This window comes from Haliotis asinina, chromosome 14 (genome assembly GCF_037392515.1).
Source record: "Haliotis asinina isolate JCU_RB_2024 chromosome 14, JCU_Hal_asi_v2, whole genome shotgun sequence".
Taxonomy (NCBI): domain Eukaryota; kingdom Metazoa; phylum Mollusca; class Gastropoda; order Lepetellida; family Haliotidae; genus Haliotis; species Haliotis asinina.
The window spans coordinates 30,014,259-30,037,516 of NC_090293.1; the positions used below are offsets into that span (position 1 = coordinate 30,014,259).

Sequence of the window (23,258 nt, forward strand, 5' to 3'; positions counted from 1 at the left end):
ATTATCATCAGACATCTTTGTTGGCTGATAAAGTTGTTCAGGTTAAAACCCTTCCAGAGCTGGAAGACGTTAGAACTTCGACGTATTACAATGGTGGATGAGTGAGTGTGCTTGCAGCTTTTACCGTTGGCCAACGCTAATTGTTTTTGCTTATTGCGCTCTCGTGGATAATAAGCCCAGGGTTTCGAACAAACATTTTTAACCACTAGACAACCCAACCTTCCCCGTGCTACAACATCGTCAACCAACAATATATCGTTTCAACATATTTTTGTTCAAATTGAATTGAATAGGGACGCCTGTCACTTTATTCAGACTGAGTATTAAAATCAACAGGTCAGCAGAAAATTTAAATGATTCAGTTGATGGATCACTTTTTTAGATGATTTTGACATTCCTTGTCGTGGAATAAATATGTATCCTATTGAAAGGCAGGTGCAGCTTTGTTTAAACAAGATTGGTATATGGTGTTTGGATCTCGGCTTCCAACATCAGTGATTGGCGGAGAAGGAAGCTTTGGGAAGCAATCAACGTCAGAAGATTAGAACCTCAGATCAATAGAGATCAAGGCGTGTACCTACCCTCTGCCTGGTGTGTCAACAAGGACTCACAGGCTCTCAGTCTATCAGCTGTGTAAACAACCATGTACTGTTAAAACATTCCTCCTTTTCATCTCTCCTCTATGACTGTACATACCTAATTACATTTATGTGATTGTATATACATCTTACCTCTCTGGCTTCATGTATACCTATATATATTCTGCAATGTTACCTATGCTCATTATCCACCTGACGAAGGGGCAAGAATTAGCCTTGAAACGTGCTAAAAGAATTAAAGTTGTCATCCATAACAATGTCTTGGATTACACTTAGATAACACACATGTTAAAGCAGTAAAAGAAGCTTAATTCCAGGGTTTGATTTTTTATGTGCACTGGACCTTTCGATCTCATGTTAAATGAAGGCCTTGATTTTCTGGAGGTCTTTTCTAATACAAAGTGGGAAGGGGATCAGGAAACTCTCCTCCAGATGTATCGAACAGGCTTAAGTCGGATTATGGTCTATGGTGGAGCATGCAAAAGCAACCTTACACATCTTGATTCTGTCCACCATCAAGGTCTGAGACTATGCCTTGGATCTCTTCATACTTCTCCAATTGACAGGTTTTACTGTTGTATCAAATTATCTCAGCAGTATGTTACAAAACTTTATTCTAATGAGTTAGACGCTGCTTATAATTATGTTTTAATCACCTGCACGAGGATTTGTTTAATAAGAAATCTTCACTTGTTCCACCAGTACCACCTGGGACAAAAATTAAACAATTCAATTTTTGCTGCAGGTTTGAACTCGAGAATATATCTCTTTCTTCTTTCATCTTCTCATTGACGAATGGCGATTCAACAAGTTGACCTTACATGAACAACATTAAAAAAATCTGAAACTAAATGCATTACAATATAACCAAGAATATAATCACTTAAAAAGTAAATATAATACATTTTAATTCCAATCCCATTCCGTTAGAACTTTGAGATAATAAGTAACGTGAAGAGATGGGAATATTTGATAAGTGTTATTGCACGTTCTTATTCCCTGCCAACATGCGGTGGCTTAGAACAAAACATACTCCCCCATATTATGGGTGAATACATGCATAGTGATATAGTAAAGTCACAGGTGTAGTCATCATGCAGGGACATACAAACAATAAAATGTAACACTTGTAGGGTGCAATGGGCAAAATTACAAGCAATTCTGTGCTGAAATGTAAGCATAGATTAATGAATCGATATCAACAGCATCGACACCAATAGTAAGTCTGCGAGGGTGGGTGGAATCAAGCGTGCCGCCATTTAAAACGCTGGGACTACAAGAGTTAGGTAAACGGGCAATAACTCTAATTAACAAGAAGGGCGGTAGCTTAAGGCCGTTGGTTTACCGCTGGAATACAGGAACTAACATCATTAAAGACCATTTTAATAATAAAATATTACATAAACCAACCTTATTTACATATGGATCCAAGGATGGTGGTGCGGTGGCTTGTACAATATCTTCTTCCCAAATTGCTGACGGCTGAGGGGATGGTATAAATCCAGCTAGGGTCCATGTATGTAGCCATGTCACTGTAAGTCCCCATGGTCCCTTGTATGGTGATCTATCTTCAGTTGTTGGCGATCCTCAGCCTTTTATTTTATTGTATTGTCTTATCCTTTATAAATGATAGTTTTATTTCTTGTTACTGTGATATGCTACTTGGTTTCACTCTCCTTCGTGGACAAGTTAATAAAAATGCTCATTTATCATTTTAAGTCACACATGGCTGGAATACTATCAACTCTAACTCACTCGCTCCCCGACCACAATGTGACCTTCCCCAGGAATCTGTTCATCCGTAACTTGTTTAACTTTAGTAAGAATAGTTTACTACTAAATACGACTTGCTATCCAGGTGCATAATATGTTTATGAAGGTATAGTTCTTCCAATACGAATTTTGTCTGATACCATACTCCAGTGATGAACAAATTGTTCGACGCACACCAGCTTATCTTATCTTATTATGGAAGTTTTGGAAATCAATCATCGAGTGCAAATAAATGTGAAAATCGAATGGCGGATGCCATGAAGTCTAGAATTATTGGTTAACGCGTTCTATTCCCAACATGGCTACAAAGTGTGAAGTCCATTTCTGGAGTCCTCCACTAAGACGCTGCTGGAATATTGCTAAACAAACAGACTGGTGTCACTCGGTAGTCAGGCATCACTAACTGAAGCGGATTCTTGGGTGTACTGTCCACCAGTTGGTCCTCGACACCATTCCATCCATTGCATCCATGGTACAGTTTCTGGAGCATCTCAGTGGACAGTGGAAAGTCCATCATCCGATCATCTGGCGTAGTATGTATAGAAAATGTGTAGGAAGTTCGTCATTTTGCTGATTTCTCGACGTCACCAAAGACATGCCGAATTGTTGTGTTGCCGTCAATTGTTCCTTGGGGTCGGGTGATGGTGTCACTATGCACAGATTTCCACCACACTCCGTAGTTTGTTCTTAAATTGGTTGTTAGTGTGTCCGAAGTGAGCTTTGTGGAAGCCTGTGGTATATGCTAAATCGGATGGTTCGCCCCCTACCACGCTTCCATGATAGAAAATGAAGTTCAAGTTTCATCGAGTTTATAAAATCAAGACTGCTTACTACACATTGCTGACCAAAAGGATTTTGCATGTATATAACTCTTCCTCGGAAATGAGGTTGTGGTCGAAGTGACAATATTATCGTAAGGAATATTATATTGAGCCCTTATAATGACCGATTCCACGAGTGGAATTGTTATGTTATAAGCAATGTCATGTAAAATCCTACTGTCCATCAATATAATACATATTTTACTACCAGTAGAAAGTAATTTTGATTTTGTAAGTCGGTGAAAACAAACTTAAATAGCATTCATCCTCAGACAGGGCGCCGCCATTTTTTTAAAATCGTGAAGTCACGGGCTCAAGTCCGTTAGAATTATTGAGATTATGATTTGTTCTCATCACGTTAGAAAATCAAAACTACTTTTTACTGGTAGTTAAATGTGCATTGAATCATGGCCAAAAGGATTTTGCATGACACAACTTTTAACATAAGGACTTCTTCCAAGGCGGAGGTCGAAGTGACATTTATATTGCAAGCAATGTTATATTGACCTCCACCTGACTTCCAAGAGTGAAATTGTTATGTTACAAGCAATGTCATGCAAAATCCTAATGCCCATCAATAAAATACATATTTTACTACAAGTAGAAAGTAATTGTCCTTTTGTAAGAAAACAAATTTAAATAACATTCATCCCAAGACAGGGCGCCGCCATTTTTGAAAACCGTGAAGTCAAATCCGTTTGAATTAATGAGATTATGTGTTGTTTGTTCTCATCAAGTTAAAAAATCAAAACTACATAAATATGTATTTGAATCATTACCAAAAGGAGTTTGCATGACACGACCTGTAACATAACCTAAGCGAGGTCGGGGTCGAAGGGAAAATACTGCGCGATAAATTTCTTCACTTGCTGAATTTACTTGGTTTGTAACGTTCACTCACCAATATGTAGACACTTGTCAATATACGTCTTTATACTTGGTCTCATAATCCTAATTACTTTATAATCATACTTGTATGCATTTTGAAACTTAATAAAAAGAAGCGATCTGCGAATGTATAACAGGAATGTTATATGTAGACACTTCATAGTTTTCCTATATGAATCATAATTCGCACGCACGCCCTAGTGTATGTCGTCTGCATCATTACACTTAACGACGAAAACAATTATTCTGTTGTAAGCTACGACAACTTATTAAAAACAAAAATGCAAATATTAAAATTGAAGTTATAGGAGCAATGTCAGGCTAATACCTTCTTCGAGGAATGTATCCATCAATATCCACAAAAACAAGTGATATCAGTGATTCATCTGCAGATTTCCCAAGTGATGTGTCTTTTAACAGTTTAATATACGAAAACGTGATGCATCGTTTCAGGTTTTCACATTGCTGTATATTTTCATGGGTTATCCAAGATAGCACACCTGGCAACTAATTGTATAATGTGCGTCATTCGTTTTAAAAAGTTATTTAGTTAACCAATAATGAGCAATCAAAAATGTAGTGGCGCTTAATCCTTTGAAAGAGGGTGTTGTTTTACATAGACACACACGACAGAGTGTATTCAGTATAGATTAGTAAATGTACATACATAAACACTACCTTTTGACAAATCCCCCATTTATATACCCATAAAACTAATTAATCAATCAGCGTGTTATCGGTTACTCTTTTGATCGATCCAGACAAAAGAAATGCCAAATGGGGACCTTTGTCGGGTAATCTAAGTGGCGTTACCACTAATTATACCTGTTATAAATTCATTAACTGAGCATCAAGTGAGTCCCAAAGAGGGACACCCCATGCATCCCAAGGAGGGATAGGTCTGCCGACATGCCAACCGTCGAAGGCGACCTCAAAAGCACCAAACTGAACGAACGAACGAAGTCAAGTGAATGATAACAAATAACGTGTAGCTTTATACCACCTAACACTGATTACAACCTAGCGACACCAAGTGATTTTGACAGAATCGTCTATGAAAACAAGGGTTGTAACTCGAAAACTAGGCAAAGCAGGAGACAAAACTAAATGATAGTAGATTTTGAGAACATATAGCTTTCATTTATCTCAACAGCTTTCGCGATTTCAGGTTTGTACAAACCTGTAATTGAAATAGTTTAACCCCTGAAATGCAGATGAATACTGCACAGACCTTCATTTCTATACCCACTATTACGCCGCGGAGACGCGCTGCTCTGATTGGTTGAAATTTCGTTTGCGGCTGAGAATTGTGCACTGTTGACAAAAAGGTCGATTTAAGGTAATTAAAGATCGAAATGAGCAGTTCTAATGTCGGGGTTTCATTTATAACGATGTCAGCAGGTGATTTTGCATTTGTACCCTATTAGAGTATATGTGACCTTTAATGGCATTAAACAGACAAGCTGTCTCGGCGTCATGATAATATAGGTGAGCTTGACATCCCGGGTAAACACTGACATTGCATCTCGATATATGACCGGTGAATGCCTGTGTTAGTTCACTGTGAAAAAGCAGTCAGTTACTCGCATACCGTTACTTGAAAGTTCTGTGAAAGAACCAGAGGACAGAACCACCGGCCGGCCGTTTTGTAAACAAAGGAGTTTGGACAATAAAACATCCGTCCCATCGATAACGATTCACTTCCCGATTGTCACTGATTGATTACGTCTTCTGCTTTCGCAAGACTAAATATTCATGGAATATTTCCCAGGAGGTATTGTCTGCCATACTCACAAAGGATCACACTATAGGGGAGAGGCATGTTAAACCATGTACTTGTTAATATTTAACAGGTTGAATGTGCATGTGTGGGTATGCTGTCAATGCAGGACAGAGCTCTTATACTGTGAGGACATAATTTTCGTCAGTGCTACTCTAGTGCTTCTGGACAACGATGGAATTCTCCATGAACATTTTGGCAGGTAATTACACATTGTGCTTTTTACAATCCATTTTCAAACATTTCAGGGTAAAGGAACTTTGTAACGTACATTGGGTGTAACTCCAAAATGTTCCTGAGATATTTACGGGGCAGTAGAAGCGATTCATTATTCTGTGATATGAAGTACAAATAACATCCAAAGCAGGACTTTCACTTACATTTACTTATATGGGGCGTAAAATAAAAAGAATCGGGTCCCTCAAACGATTCGTGACGGCAAGGTCAACGGTGGAGACAACACAATTACACGTAATCAGCAGACGAACGGTCCTTCAACAACCAGGTATTGATAGTGTACAAGCCTTTTGTTCGTTCCTTGGAATGGCCTTGATATGTCTAAGCGTCACCGCAGACTACCATGGGCATTGGTGGCGACGTCGCTGAGAGACGTTGCTTACAGGTTGAAGTCGGTTAGTCTGTCCAGAAGCGATCGACTGGGTGAGTTCGAGCTGCTCGACAGAGAGGAGATCGACTGTCGCCAAATTGCGTTCAAGAAGAGGCGTAACGGTATGGAGCAGCATTTAAGACCACAGAACAATGGGGAATTTGAATGCCAAGCCATACAGGGATGAAGTGCTGATACCTTTTGATGTGTCCTTTATTCGACAACAGTCAGGAGGAGTCATTTTGCAGCGCAACATTTCAAGTCCTCACATTGCCAAAATTGTTCGAGAATACCTGCGCGTAAACGTCAACGTATCGCCTCAGCCAACTCGTTCACCACACATGAACTCCATTGAATATCTCTCAGATCATACTGATCGTCAGGCCATACACCATGTTTGTCCTTCACCCTCAATATGCTCGCGCCAACGACCAGCTGCTCTCTGATTGGTCAAAATAAAATTATTTGTATTTCGTGGCGCTATATATCGTGTTGTTGCGAGCCTATTGAGGGTGTAGGGCAGTCCATGGTGGACTCGATCACTCGATGCCGCTAATTTCTCAATAAATTCTTGTATTGAAGGTAAAAGAATAACCTATTCCATTTGAGAGGTTGTAGAACTGAAGCGGAATATCTAGCGATTACGGCAAGGCTATGTTTTTTCGCCGATCGGGTGTTTTTAAGTGAAATACATAGTATTTCTTCTCCGAGAGGCGATGATTTTCGTTGACAGGTTTTTCAACTTTTTGGCGTACAGATGTAAAAGTTGACTTTTAACGAGTTCCAAGCAACGTTACTCGATACATAGTGCTTCGATTTTGATAATTTTGGATTTATTCGAAAAATAATTTGTCTGGCTTTATTTCAGTAAGAATCGCGGTTGTATATTCTACAATTTCACACACAGAATTCGCCCATAATCGAGACTAGGGTGTTTGACAACATTGTGCGCGTTACATCCCTTTCCTTCTTTGTATGTATATGGATATCAGTGCAATCTTGTTGGACCCAGGACGTATTATTTTCTGTAATACAAGCACCTGTGATTTCAAGCGTATTTATTATTTTATTCTGAATCGATTATTTCACTATTTTTTGTTTTCAACATTATCAGCACTGTTACTATTAACAGTAAATACATGTTATAATTCCAGCGAACATAGAGTTGTACATTCATTGTGTGTAGCTTAAATTGTCTGAAAGGATTTTTCTTGTTTTCCTCCTTGCTCAGTCGGAAACTGCACAAAGCAGCAGATCTAACAATACATTTTTATTCAACGATTGTAGCCATTCAATGCCTTTAGGGCCATTGCATCCGTGAAGGTCTGTTCTAGATCGGGTGGTCAGGCTCGATGACTTGGTTGACACATGTCACCGGTTCCCAATTGCGCAGATCGATGCTCACGTTGTTGATCACTGGATTGTCTGGTCCAAACTCGATGATTTCCAGACCACCGCCATATAGGTGGAAGTTTGCTGAGTGCAGTGTAAAACTACCTCACTCACTCACTCACTCACCCATAGCATTACCGCAAGACGTCATATGCATAAGTGTTTTTTTTTTGAATGGTCAAGATACGGTCGTGATGTATTTTTCCTCATGGCGGCCAGTTAACTGTTCCGGAAACAAAGTAAGGTTGCTGTGTCATCTCTCATCCTGCTCCGAGAACAATATGGTCGTCATGTCTCCTTTCATTCTTACAACCAGTTAACAAAGTAAGGTCGTAATGACTTCTCTCCCATTCTTTCAACCAGTTATTCTAATATAATTTTGTCGTCACGTCTCATGCTATCCCTACCACCAGTTATCTTCTCTGATATCAGAATGTCGTAATGCCGTCTTTCATTCCTACGGCCTGATTATGACTTGGGTTAGAACGACATGGGTTGTTGAATCGAAGGCATTGCGCTATGGGTCGATCACTTGATGATCTGGGCGGGAATGAAACCAATGACGTCTTCCAGATAATATTGCCAGCTTAAATATGCCTCAGAATGCATTAAGTTAACTTGCTTACTAGGCATGTCATGTAATGTGAACGCACAAAAAGTGACACATCTCAAAATGCATCCATACTTAAATCTCACTTTAATGTGTTATCCGTTCACAGGCTACTGTTTGATCGTCTGTGGTTCCTGCACAAAGATCAACGTCATTTCTACCGGAGACCGCAAGATGTACAACACGCACGACTATGGCGTTGACATCAAGAGTAGGTCAGCAATTCTCTTCCGGGTCAAAGGGTGCAATGATGGTTACATACGACTGTATGATGGACCCGACTTCAGCTCAGCTAAGAACGCCTACATTCTGCTTGGTGGATGGGGAAATGATAAGTGTTTGATGGAGCCGTGCAGTGCTTGTTCAACCCGATACTCTCAAAGATACCCATACTTGAATTGTAACGAGATGAGGCCAATGTGGGTCAACTGGACAGGCAGATTGCTTAGCGTCGGCGAAGGAGCTTACGTGGGAGAACGAACCTTCATGTTTACTGACCAGCAGAGGGACTTTGACGTCCAGTATTTTGCAGTTGGATCCGGATGGAATGCAGTATTTGACTGGGAATTCGGTAAGGAAAACCAACAACCCCCAAATATGTAGGAGTCTTGATTTCTTTGTAGATGCATAAAGCGTATCGACTATTTTCTGATGTTGAAAGTATTGACAGAATATCTACTTCTGTCGTCATATATTGTATTTGCGTCGAGAAGATCTTTGTGCAAATAATTACCTGCTGACGGTAATAAGATGGCAATTGCTACACCTATAAAGTCAAAATGAGTCACCTCAAAAGTGTATCGTTTGTTATTATCTTTTACACTAAACAATACTGCGGTTATATGGCGATGCTTTGTAAGTAATCGTATCCGTACAGTTTGGATGAATAATGTGTGTTCTTTCTTTCTTTAATAAAACATGCACAGAAATGATACAAGGCTACAAAACCATTTGCTTCATCATAAGACATATCTGCTAAAGGCGAAGTGAATTGTGCGATGCCAGCTGTATCACAGAAATGTATTCTTATAACTTCCAAATGATAAGGATATCACGTGTTTGTTAAAAGATGAGCGCACACCGACCCACAAGTGGGACCCGTCACAAATACATGCAAAGACAAGTAAATTCTTCACACCGAAAAACAAAGGAATACAAGATCATTCCAAGTCACATGTCAAAATAATATCTGAATGTAACACTTTTCGAAAGCCTTTTCCAGCCATATTTGAGCACGTCTCCCCTGACAAGAGTTCGCCCCATTGTTTTTAAAAGTTGTGAAATTTATTCACCTATAGCTAGACTTACCTCAACATCCCTCGAAGTAAAGCAAGGCTGACTGTTGAACAGTTATTGGATTTTGTGGACAGTTCTTTGCCATTTTGATTCTTCACACATTGATCAGTCTGTAAAACATGGGCTGTACAACTATGCTCGTTCTTTAGATGGCATTAACTGGTGATCATAAGAATATCACTGCTGCACGGGAAAAGTCAAAGTGGGTATTTATCGTTTGTTATTATCTGTTGTACAAAACAATATTGCGGTTTCATGGTCCACCGAGGGAACCTGTCGCCAACAGATGCAAATGCAAGTGAACTGTTCTCGTGGACAAATACAAAGTCCAAATAATGTTCGATTGCATATTACGCTTTTTGAAAGACTTTCTGAGGCCATGAATGTAACCCTCATCAAATAACATTTTAGCAAGACTCCGCCGACAAGAGCACATGAAATTGTTTCCGAAAGTTGTGAAATGCATCTAAGCTAGATCTGCTGGAATTATTATTCTCCACAGCAAAGAAAGGTTGACTGCTGAAAAGTTATTCGACTTTGAGAAATGTTCTTTCTCACTTCTTTTCACATTGATCTGGATGTAATACATAGGTTGTAAACCTATGTTCTTTGTTTAGATGGCTACCCCGGGAATTACTTTGAGCTTGTGGTGCCTAATGGTTGGAGTACACGCCAAATGTTGTCTTCAGTGACGGCCTCCTCTCTGATACACTGCATCATAAAATGTCACGGCAGGATCAGCTGTAGGTCAGTCAGTTACCAGAGCACAACCATCACCTGTCAGTTATACTTTGAACGGCCACGTTCCGTTGATATCCACCCTGACAACACTTGGAAAACGTGGATGGAGAGTAATGTGTGAACGATGCTTCTTATCACTTTATTTGGTATGGCAGCGAAAACCCATGCACTGGGTCATTTGTGACCTGCTCTTGTTATTCCAACTAACTTCATATCCGTGTATGGTTATCAGGATTACTTCAAGCAAGAACGACAACTCTGATTTATTTCAATATTAATAAACATTACTTAAGCGATCACAATTTCATGCCAATGAAGATTCGTTGAAAACATTCCAGTGACTTGTGATTATTACCATGAAGGAAAAGCAAGTTTTGTGGATAGACAACTTCTTTACTGGAATGATTGCGACGTTTCGGTGCAGGTACTAACACCCTTATGAATTGCCAGTGGGGTTTCGTTTCCTGATTATAGGCAATTAAAATAACATTTGATTTCAGCCGTAATAAGTCCGAAAATAAAAACTCGAAATGGCAGAAAAACAACTGAAAACGTATCCGCGCGTGCGTGTTTGTGTGTGTGCGTACGTGCGTACGTGCGTGTGTGTTTGCATCATTCACCGTTTATGGCCCTATCATTATTAAAAACTTTCAATTAGGCAACGCAATTTTCTTAGCTATGTTCTTTCTAATACACAATTACGAGGTATATTTCAAACAAAAAGTACCACATACCCGACTAAATATTGCCCGTGATATTTTATCAAAGAAGGCCAATCCTTCCACAGAGGTCATCGTGGACTGACCTTCAAATCCTTAGGCGTTTTCGAGGTTTTTCGTATTATCGATAGCAATCATCGACAGACTGATTGTCTAAGATGCTACCAGTTGCTAACATACTACCTGAAAACTGTGCTGGGTTCCACTCTCACAAATGGTTGCAGAGATGGGGCATTGCCCTGGTGAATTCAAACACGATTATACCATTCTTCAGGTATATGTATCCAGTGTATTTTAGAAACTTCCCCATCAGTGCCGTGCGGTGAATATTACCATCATTATCTATATTGCTTTAATGACTGTTTTTGCATTCAACTGTGGTTGATTTTACCTGTATAGTGATTTGTATTAATTTGTAAACGTACTTCACTGAAGAGTACAGTTGTTCATCACATGGCAACGTTTTTGTCTTTTGTTGTTCTTTTCATGAATTTCTGGTTAACGTTTATTTCAACTTGAAAGCAGACACAGGCTACAGGTATGTGTTTATTTAATTTCCTTAATGTGGCGTTTTTTGGATTCAATAATATATCCAATATCAACCAGTGAGCGTTTGATGTGTTACTCGTATATATGCACAGTTTCCTCCTTTCAAAATACTGTCTGTGATCGTTTCTGTTGAATATTCCCCTGACATGACCTATCCACTGAATAAATGTGGTGCAACTCTGTGTGGCACTCAATATATTCAGTAAACGAAATGAAATTCTGACAGTCGTGAGACGTTCGCTCGTCCCGCCGAAGAGCCGTGTTCGATTCCCCATATAGGGGCAATCTGTGAAGCCCATTTCCGGTGGTCTTATTTAATATTATTGTTGGAATATTGCTAGAGACGTATAAGGTAAACTATATAACTTTGACGTTGCCCAACACAGGATCAAACAAACATTATATAATATTACACCGCTATTTCCAATTCAAAGCTGATTTACTGTAACAAATGGCACCAAGGATACATATATTAAGGACAAAACAATTTGGCAAACACTTATCAATAATGTCATGGAAGAACCTTTTACAAAGGCATAAATCAGGAACGTCTGAGAGTCACAGAACACAGCAGGGGTCAGCAAGGTTCAATATCGGGTAGGCCCACCCTGAGCCCTGACACATCCCTGGAGCCGCCGAGGCGTGGACTGACACAGAGGCCTTGTGGGATTGTTTGCTAGTGATGCCTGTGTCACTCCTGCTACAGTTCATGGCGGCACGATTTACGTTCGAATCCGTCGTGGCGTTGTCATGTTGAAAGACTGATGTCCACGGACGCCATATCGAGCCAGCAATGGGAGTAACGCTGGACGAAGGACATTGGTAACATAATGTTGAGTGTTGGAGGTTAATATTGATAGATGTCGGTAAATACAGTGGTGTATATCAGGAAAACTGAGGTGGAATCGGATTCATCGAAGAAGATGACATCACGCCATAGAGTTGTACCTAGGTACTCCTGATTCATCATCGAAGAAGATGACATCACGCCATAGAGTTGTACCTAGGTACTCCTGATTCATCATCGAAGAAGATGACATCACGCCATAGAGTTGTACCTAGGTACTCCTGATTCATCATCGAAGAAGATGACATCACGCCATAGAGTTGTACCTAGGTACTCCTGATTGTACCCCATCGATGTCGGGCAAGTCGATGACGACGCAGTAAAATCTGACCTTGGTAAGGTCGATCTGTGTATATCCAAAAGCGATCTGAATTCGACGTTCTGGTGATTTCGACGATTGCATTGCTAGCGCTATATCAGGGAAATACATGCGCAATTGGCGTGCACAAACAGTTTCGTCGGTAGGGCGGATGCCCAGTTCCTGTCGTGAGACGTTTTATTGACAATTGAAATCCAGAAATTAAGTTATGTGAAGAGCAAATAAACATCGACATTATTTACCCAAGATCGTTAATACCACTTCAGATGCAAAATCAGTTGCCTGTTTAACCAAGGGGTACACAAAGTACGCAGTCTAGACTACCAGTTGTCCGACTTTCAATTTTGTCGCGGTGGCTGAGCGGGTTAGGCAGCTGACTTTGTGTGCTGGCGATTAGGTGCCTGACTCTGGGGGTGCGGGTTCGAATATCCACGTTAATATCCAAACACTCTCTCGCTGTGCGGATGTAAAAGTGGGGCTCAACACATAAAAAATACCGATCGTCGATACGATGTCGTTAACGTTATTTTGATAGGAAACACGATATTTTTGTGCGAAATAGATGAATATATCTGTATCACTCAAGGTTGGCAAAAACAAAACTTTACAAGATATTTAAGATAAAAATCACTTTTTTGTCTTACATCGTCAAACCCCCTAACATCAGGATACCAACAGCAGCCAGGCGCCTTCGGACTGTTTGTGGGCTGGTACGACGTTGCCATGTCCCAGCTGTTCCCCCAACTGTATCAACAGCTGTTTTGGACCTGTAGGGCAGCTACTGAAGCTTGGTGTGACTGTCCTGAGAAGCAGTTGGTACAGGTGGCGCTCCAAGTCGGCTCCGAGTCGGCTCCAAGTCGGCGTCTGTCGGCAACTGTCCCAGTGGTGATGAAACTGTGTCTGAGGCGAGCAACAGTGAATAGATGAACATGAAACCATCGTGCGACGGCCACTTGTGAAGCTGCCGATTCAGCATTTCTATTGCCTGGTTACTGTTGTTTTGCGTTGGGCAGGGTCTTTTTCCCAAGTGACCAGCGTTAGCCAGCTGACAATACATCAGCTGTATTTCAATCTGTATGGACCAGGCAATCTAGTGATTACAATCTCGAACGTGGGTCACGCTTTTAGGATACAATGACATTCATCAGCTCATTCAGTGACACTGACCGCTTGATACCGTTAGTTTGCTCAGGGCTAGCATGGGTTACAGAAGACCAGTTCAAAACCAGATCTTCAAAGACTGCATTAGAGATATTCGACACTGACCAGTCCAACGTGAGTGATTGAATCGGTTGGACTGGTTTTACACAGTGACTGCTTTTTAGTAATAGTCATGCAGTATCAAAGTGGTGCACAATAATGAAATAAGCTTAAAACTTTGCGCCCATGTGGGGTCGAGTAAATGTTTTAACCATCTTCTATCCCAGCATACTTTTTAGACATGAGATGGACAACCATATGCTTCATCTCACATATGGATATCATCTCACATCAGGACCAGTAAATGCTGGCACATCCTACTTTCACCCTACATTTACAAAGTCCTGGCCTTGAAGCTTGCTTACTGTCCCTGGGCAGGCATTATGATTTCATAGGTGTTACCGCTGCTCATTCCACTGGATACGTTACATATATCGGGACAATACCTTTACAGTACTTTAACCTCCCCCAACCCCAAACACACACACCTTTCCCCTACTCCCCACCCCAAACACCCACACCCAAACCACACCCCAACGCCCTCGGGGGCTTGATGACGTGAATGAAACACACTTGAAAAATCCGTTATTGGATTCTTTTGAAAAGATACATCCTTGAGGAAACCGAAATATTTCAGATCAATGACAGCCGAGATTGAGACACAGTTAAAATTAGAGTTATACGTTGGATTGAGTTAAACGTTGCGCCGATATTATCTCAGCTCTGTAAAGACTGCTTAGAAACACAAACATTATACGTATTTCTTGTGTCCTATGTATTTCTGTCACGCGTTAATTCTAGGTGTACGTTTGTGGTGCTGTTGTTTAAAACTCGCTAGTGTCCTCAGTTAGAGACACGATTGTTTTGTCTGAGACAAACAATTGTTGTATCAACGAAGTCTTCGTATGAATAACTTATGGAACACCACAAAGGGAAACATTCTCAGAGTACAGGCGTGTGTTTGCAGGTGTGTGCATGTTTACATACACTTAGAACTCAACTTGTGTGATCGGATTATTGATTTAATTTTTGTATAAGTGTCAGTTTTACAAACATTCGAGGAGTTCGCTCACCGGATTTCAAGATTTCATCACGAGTACGAAGTTCGTAATCTTCTTCTTGCCTACCTTCCAGTCTGTTGAACACCAAACACTATAGGCAGTCATTAAACAGTCTCGATTTAGCCAAAAAGCTTCTTTTCGGCAGTAAAACTTAATAAACGGTAAGAAAGATATGAATGGATCAGTGGAAATGAATCATAACGCCATGAAGAGGGCCAGAGGCGTAGCGTTAAAGTGTTCGCTCGTCGAGACCCGGGCTCGATTCAATTAGGTACAATGTATGAAGCCCATCTGCAGTGTTCCCGTGATGTTACAAGAATATTTCTATATGCGGGGTAAATCTAAAGTCACTTATTCACCAAACCCTGGCCTACCAAAATATTATTCATGCAGAATTAAGCTAGAGCAACCCCTAGTATTCCTAATAACTGCTAATGTAATGCTGATTCATAAAACATACCACAGTAAAAAGTAACAATAAAGGCCGCCTGGGACAACTTAGGAATGTTCAGCGAGTCCTAGCTTGACACACAGAAGGGAACAAGCTACAAAGACATATTTTATATCATTGGAAAGATCCCAAGGAGATGAACACGAAAAGTTCATGTGCCAGTATGTTCACGTGTTAATAAGCTCACAAATTGGCCCTGAAAAAGCATTTCTGCAGAAATGTCTGGCAGAATTTCTTTCTGAAGAAATTTGTGGCAGAATTTTTTATTTCACCACCAGAATTATCTTCACTGAATAAAATTACAGACTCTCTTTCAAATTTGGATACCTTATTATGGACTTTCTTTAGATGATGTGTTCTTGATAGTACAATCATAGTGACAAAAATATCTAGACAAATACTATTTTGTGTAAATACATTTAAATGGCTAAATATTTGGAAGAGTGTGTATTAGATCGTCCTTTCACTTGTATCAGATAATTTGTGACACATGAATTTATGATCTGAATGTATTTGTAAATTTCAGGTAATAAAAAAAGGATGAGGATGATGTTAATACCTCCAAGGCCGGTATGAGGAATTTGAACGATTCATAATATTATCATTATGCCATTAGATGCTTTGGTTTAGTTCTGTGTTAGACGTACTCCATACACAATGTTTCAGGCGTACTTCTTGGCAAAGAGGTCAGATGAAGCAGACTTTATCAATCAGCACCTGCTCGCTTACTACTGCTTTTAGTACTTAATGCCTCCTGATTATTTGCTTCATGGCTGCGCTGTTTGTTGTGTTTAGTTCCCACCTGGCCTGATCCAATTATCTATCGGTTATCGGAGTAACATGTTACTGTCAGCCGTCTCATTGGGGGACGGACAAAATGCCATTCAAGAATGACTAACGTGGTACAATATCCCGTTTATATTTGTTATTGCTACCCTTTTTCACCAAGACCCCAGTGAGTGAATTATCATGTCATCATGACAGAAGCTAGTGAGATAAGTTGATGGGCGTGTTTTCGTAACAAAGGCCAGTGGTAGAAATGTTAAATTGTATAAATGTGTCTGTGATGATGACACTTTATATCAGTGTTCCAGTGTACAGTCGTCATATTATCAGTTACATGTTTTTGAAACAGGAATAGAAAGACTTATGTTAGTCACTTGTGGATTCGGACAAAATACAGTGTTTAACTGTTTGAAAATATTCCAATTATTATGATTCACCCATCCACATCTAAGCATATACAATAGAAGAAGTTGTTATCCATAAATATTATATATTGAAATGTTGGGTTTTGTACATATAGAACTTGAAACTGAATAATGTGAGTTTGCACCCAGTTCCGTCCGACCCAGTCATCCGGGGAAAATGGAGGTGGTTCGTTTGCAGCCCACAGACGTAGTAACATGTCATGTGTACAGGAATTGCACCTGCCTGTCTGTGTTATTACATAATGTGACAGAGACAGACCCCGGGTGCACGAGCCATATATCAATGTAGTTTCTTTATGGTGTATAGCCTGACAGGTGTTAAGTTGATCAATGATTGGAGCTGAGTATTGCAACTGCATATTGTCATAAGCAGACAAGCAGAGTGACAGGTGACAATAAACAGACATTGCGTTTTGTCTGTGACAGAGACTGCTTGTCATAATCATTATATTTGTCTATGTTTCCATACACATGATTTAAAACATTTCAGTTTTCAGGCTGAACAATGAAATTACCATTTCTAATACTACACAATGTTTGAAAAACATGGGTTGCAAATGTGCAGGTATTGTTACCAGTGTATTGTTATTACTGCCGACCCAAGATGCTTGTAACCACAAGACACGTCTCTTGTCCTCCCACTTCGATCGCAACGATAATCTTGCACACATCACTTGTGTTTATACGAGATGGCTTCCCGGCTCAAGCTAATCACTGCACATGTGCTGTGGGTGGTGAAACCACTTTTCTCCCCAGCCCTGGGGAAGGGTTTGAACTCCGACTACGTGGTTTTTTTAATCGCGTTATTTTTCAACTTTATAACTTATATTTGCATTTTTGATAATATGTTACCGAATCAGAATCTGCAAAGAACTGTTTTGTCTTGCATGTGACCTTGAACCGACGAACAATACTGGATATACTCTACAAAATGTCTATTGTCCATGCAGCACCAACTGGCATTGTTTCGGTGTATTCCCCAGAGGCTGCTCTCTGGATTGCGCAGTTATTAACCGCGGTGTCCACCCAAGGACAACCGAACCTGAACGATGACCGCTTATAGAGACAACCTGATAAAACACCAATTAACAGGTGTGAAAACTCGGTGGTTTGTTTATGGTGTATAGCCTGACAGGTGTTAAGTTGATCAATGATTGAAGTTGAGTATTGCAATTGCATATTGTCATTAGAAGACAAGCATAAATCATTGTTTCAGCGAGGCAATTACATTTTCGCGGGTATTGTCACTTTGAACACTGATGCATTATCGCATAGGTATTGTTTATCATCTCATCTGGTATGCTGGTCTTTTCGGGCATGCTGATGAATTCAAATTATGGCTCACATGTCTTACATTGTTATTATTGTATGTATGTAGTATATGTCCGCTTTCGTCTCTATTCACCTTCAACCCATATCGCATACAAAACAATGAAGGCTTATTGGGACTGGAAATTGCACCCCAATACTGTTAAATTAATCTTGCACGAGGTGAATCCACTGAGAACTTACAACTGTGTTATAATGAAACGGATGGGAATAATGCATAAGCCTTTTAAATTGTAAAAGCTGTAATGAATTACGGTCAAATTCACACTGTAAAATACTCTGTTGTCTGGTACTAATAGGCTTTAAACAGGGGAAAATGACATCATTTAAATAAAGTCTATATTAAATTATATAACGATGGTGTATACAACTAAGATAATTCTGGTAGCAAAAGAAAAATATCAGATCAGTTGATCATGCTAAGTGCTTATTACTTGGAATAAACATGAAACTACCACTCACGCAGGAGTATCATTAATTTTAGTCTTTAATTTTATTAAATTAAGATAATTCTGGTAGTGAAATAAAAAATTCTGCCAGAACTTTCTGCAGGAAACAAACGTTCTGCCAGAAATTTCTGCAGAAAAAAAGTCGCCAGAAATTTCTGCAGAAATGCTTTTTCAGAGCCAGTTTGTGAGCTTATTAACACGTGAACACATTGCCACATGAACTTTTCGTGTTCATTTCCTTGGGATCTTTCCAATGATATAAAATATGTCTTAGTAGCTTGTTCCCTTCTGTGTGTCAAGTTAGGACTCGCTGGCCATTCCTAATTATAAGCTGTCCCGCCCGGTCTTAATACATCACTCCTTTAGGGATTGCACTAAGTAATATAATCCGTTTTATAATGATTGCGTTGTATGTCAGTTTCAAGGAGAAATGAAGTCTTGCAGAAAAGCTCACAGAAAAGGAAAACAACGGTTTGCTGATTTTCAGAAGGTTGCTACCAGTGTATAGAGCATGAGAACACTACAAGGATCAGTTTTGGATGCAGTATTATTTCTCATGTACATGACCTATTAAAAATGCATAATTGAATCTAGTTTTCGTTGTGACTCACCAACCCTGTCCTGCAAAAATTTATGGTGATATTCATGACGCAAATCCTATTAGTTTGTATAAAGACACTGTCCTCAAGGAGAACCGTGGCGTTTTCAGATACAATCTTTAAAATGCAAAACATAATATCATTCCTGCCGTGTCAGGAAGTGCCGCATGTACCCAGCTTTATGGACTGTGAAAGCGTTGTGAAGTGGAAGGAATGTATTGTACATATTCAATTTAGTACGTAATGTCGGGAAAATGCATATTATTTTATGCAAAGTTTTTCTCGAAATAACGACTCAACTAATTACCACATCTCCTAAACCCACTCCACGAGGTCAATATGATCTTCCTGTGAACCTGTTTGCTTGTATCTAATGTAACTTAAGCCTGAATAGCTTCTGACTTAACACGGCTTTGCCACCAGGTGCATAATATATTTATGACGGTTTTAGTTCTTTCGATACGAGTTCCTTCTGTTGAAACACTCCAGTTAAGAGCGTCTGTTAACAAAACATTAAATCGTTCGAGGCACACAAATGTACTCCAACTTATAATGAAGTGTTGAAAATCAATTATCGAGTGCAAGGAAAGGTGAAGATAGAACGCTGACTGTCGTGAAAGCTATTGGTTAAAGCATTCTATTCCTTACATGGCTACAATGTATGAAGTCCTCCACTATAACACTGCTGGAATATTACTAAAGGTGCGAGAAACCATATCCACTCACTCACTCACTCACTCACTCACTCACTCACTCACTCACTCACTCACTCACTCACTCACTCACTCACTCACTCACTCACTCACTCACTCACTCACTCACTCACTCACTCACTCACTCACTCACTCACTCACTCACTCACTCACTCACTACCCAGATTGTGGCGACTCGGTAGTCAGGCACCACTACCTGGAGCGGATGCTTGGGTATACTATACAACATTTTATAGTCTTTGCCAACATTCCACCCACTGCATCTGCATTCAATCAGTTTTTTGAGCATCTCACTGTAGAAAGTCGTCAATCATCTGATCCTCTGGTCGCTTCATTTCAAGTCATGAAAAGTCCCCGCACTCATCCTAACACTATGATTAAATGTATACTTGTAATCGTCACACAGATTTTATGTCACAAGTGATACATATCACACATATGTTGAGAAAACATCATAGGAATAAGTATAAGTAAGAATGAACATTCATAAGGCAAGACATAGAATTTGACTGAAGCGCTTAAGTGATAGTTTATCAATTTGACTGTTCAAAATGGCATTTTTAGAACAAAAATGTGGATATACATACCTCCATCGATGACAAAAGATTAAAATATCTTTTTCTGTCATACAGTGGATTGTGATCTCCTCAGGCATCCGCTTCAGTCATATACGGATATGGATGCAAATTACTGAGGTCATATGCAAATTTTAGGGACTACTTTCTGAGTGTAAACCAACATGGCGTGAAGGGTCGGTGATCGTGTTAAGATTGACGGTCGTGGTTACGGTACTGTCAGTGTTTTGATCCCAGAAAATTCATGGCTGGTGATGGTAGATGGAGTAAATCACAAAGCAAAGATAGAAATCCTTAGGCTTGTGAAGATACAAGTTTCCCTTCTGACTGGCAATGTTAGCGAGAGGACGGCATAGCAATGCAATGTCACACGAACATTAAAGTACGTTTGTTGTTCAAAAGGTTACTTGAAATTTTCTGAAATTCCACGCAAATGTTTTTGTCATTTTTCAAACGTAAGCTAAGATTTGTTGACAACAATACGCTCTTTACCATAAAAGCTTAATGGAAACTAGATGACGTGACGCAGTCAAATGAGTGATCATTAGAAAATTGCGTCACTGAGGTTGTGACGTCATATGTATGCAAGCACATCCCAGGAAGTTTATTTTCATGATCTGTTGCAAATCAAATCGCATTTTTAAAAACTATAAAGTAAGAATGATATTGTATGATAAATAAGTGATTATACTAGTTTGTTTTGGAATAGTTAATATCCTGCATTAGGAATAAACACTACGTATTTAGCTCGCAAGGATTGCTAAATGCAATGTTTATTCCTAATGCAGGATATTAACCATAAATACCAAAATATTAGATCCTGACTTTACATCATTTTGTGAATCTCATGATGTATTCAGTTGTATTGAAACAATGAGTCCTGATGCACAGCACGTCCTAGATGTTACATTCAGTAATTTTGATAATTTTGTATGCAATACCGCCAGGCGACATAATGTTGGCAGATATTCAGGAGGTATATCAGTTTCTATCCGGAAGAATATTTCTTCTTTTTTTCAGAGAGTGTATATGGACTGGGAGAACTGTTTATTTTTCAAATTAACAGATGACTCTGCACATTTCCATATATTCATTGGATTTGTATACATCCACCCAGAAAGATCGCCTGAGTATACTGCTTCAGAAGACAACGGCATAGACATATTAGAAAATAGACTTTTACAAGTACTGTTTGATTATGGGGCAGCCAGTAAGTTTATTTTCTTTGGTGATTTTAATGCCAGAACAGCGAGTGAGCCAGATTTTATAGTAAATGACGGTTCTGACTATATACCCGTTGGTGACGATTACGCGCAGGATAACTTTGATAAACCTCGCAGTTCATATGACACTGTCACAAATATGTATGGAAAGTGTTTACTCGAGCTGTGTAAATCGATGAGTATACACATTGTGAACGGTAGAAGTTTGCCTGATATCCCTGGAAGTTTAAGTTACATTTCAAAGACTGGCTGTAGTACTGTTGATTATGCGCTTATTTCATCTGAGATGTTCAACAATATTGATAGTTTTGAGGTTAAACCTCGTACAGAGTCGGATCACCTCCCGATTGTTTGTGTAATCCATGACATAATCGCTTCCACGCCTAGCGTAAGTAATGATACAGTAATACCCATGTTCAAGTCCGTAGGGTATAAACTACGGGAGGACCAGAGAGATAGTTTTCATACGTACTTGGTAGATGGCATAAAGAATGGTATCCTGAATGATTTCAGAGATCTACTGTATATTGATGTTGACTCTGCCATTTCAAAAATTACATCCCTACTTCAATTATCCGGCGTTAGAGCAGGAGCCATCAGACTCACTTCACCTTATCACCGTCAATCGCGCCAACCTCCTTGGTTTGATCAAGAATGTGGCAAACTTAAGTCTGAAAAATACAGACTTTTAAACTGTTTCAGAAAGCATAAATGCGATTCTAACCTCGATTCCTATTTGAATGCAAAACACAATTTTAAAAAATGTTGTGAATTAAAAAAAAGATAATTATTTAGCCAAAGCTGCAGATGATATTAAAATAGCAGCAAGAAATCCTGACTGTAAGATATTTTGGAGCACGTTAAAACGCTATCTTCAGAAAACAGTTCCCACAGATAATATTTCTCCGTACCAATGGTATCATTACTTCAAAGGTCTCCTTACCTGTAGAGATACAAAACAGCTTTCAGATTTTGATAAATCAGTGTACGATTTCGTCTCAACGCATAACTGTGACGATTGTGAAGAGCTTTCATTCTCGCATGATGTTTTGTCAACTCCAATTACCGAAGAGGAGGTAATAAAATCTATAAATGAATTGAAATGGAATAAGGCAGCGGGGCATGACGGTATCCCTCCCTCATTTTACAAATGTACTTTTACTTCTTTAGTGTCATATTTGAAAGATTTATTTAATGTAGTTCTTGACAGTGGTAAATTCCCATCGGTATGGAATATAGGCATGATTGTCCCTTTATTCAAGTCTGGAAGTGTATCAGAACCATGCAACTATCGTGGAATATCTCTTCTAAATATTTCTGGAAAATTATTTGCTAATATATTAGAAAAGCGTTTACGCGCCTGGGTTGACCTAAACGAACTACTTGACGAGGCTCAAGCTGGTTTTAGATCCAATTATAGTACAACTGATAATTTATTTATATTACAGTCATTATGTACAAAGTACCTCTGCAGACCTAAAGGGAGATTCTATTGCGCTTTCATCG

At 39.5% G+C, this 23,258-nt stretch overlaps 1 protein-coding gene across 1 annotated transcript; it reads left to right on the forward strand.

Annotated features, from left to right (window-relative positions):
- Positions 1-5,641: 5,641 nt before the first annotated feature.
- LOC137262023 (uncharacterized) lies at positions 5,642-11,686 on the forward strand. Its single transcript, XM_067799819.1, has 3 exons — positions 5,642-6,063; positions 8,580-9,041; positions 10,384-11,686. The coding sequence occupies exons 1-3, from the start codon at positions 6,036-6,038 to the stop codon at positions 10,626-10,628; spliced, it is 735 nt and encodes a 244-aa protein (XP_067655920.1). The 5' UTR covers positions 5,642-6,035; the 3' UTR covers positions 10,629-11,686.
- The last annotated feature ends 11,572 nt before the right edge of the window (positions 11,687-23,258 follow it).

Excerpts from the sequence above, each read along its gene's own strand:
- LOC137262023 (XM_067799819.1), top strand. The coding sequence starts at position 6,036 with ATGGAATTCTCCATGAACATTTTGGCAG. Across the intron at positions 6,064-8,579 it reads CTCCATGAACATTTTGGCAG|GCTACTGTTTGATCGTCTGT; the intron begins GTAATTACACAT and ends ATCCGTTCACAG. Across the intron at positions 9,042-10,383 it reads AGTATTTGACTGGGAATTCG|ATGGCTACCCCGGGAATTAC; the intron begins GTAAGGAAAACC and ends TTCTTTGTTTAG.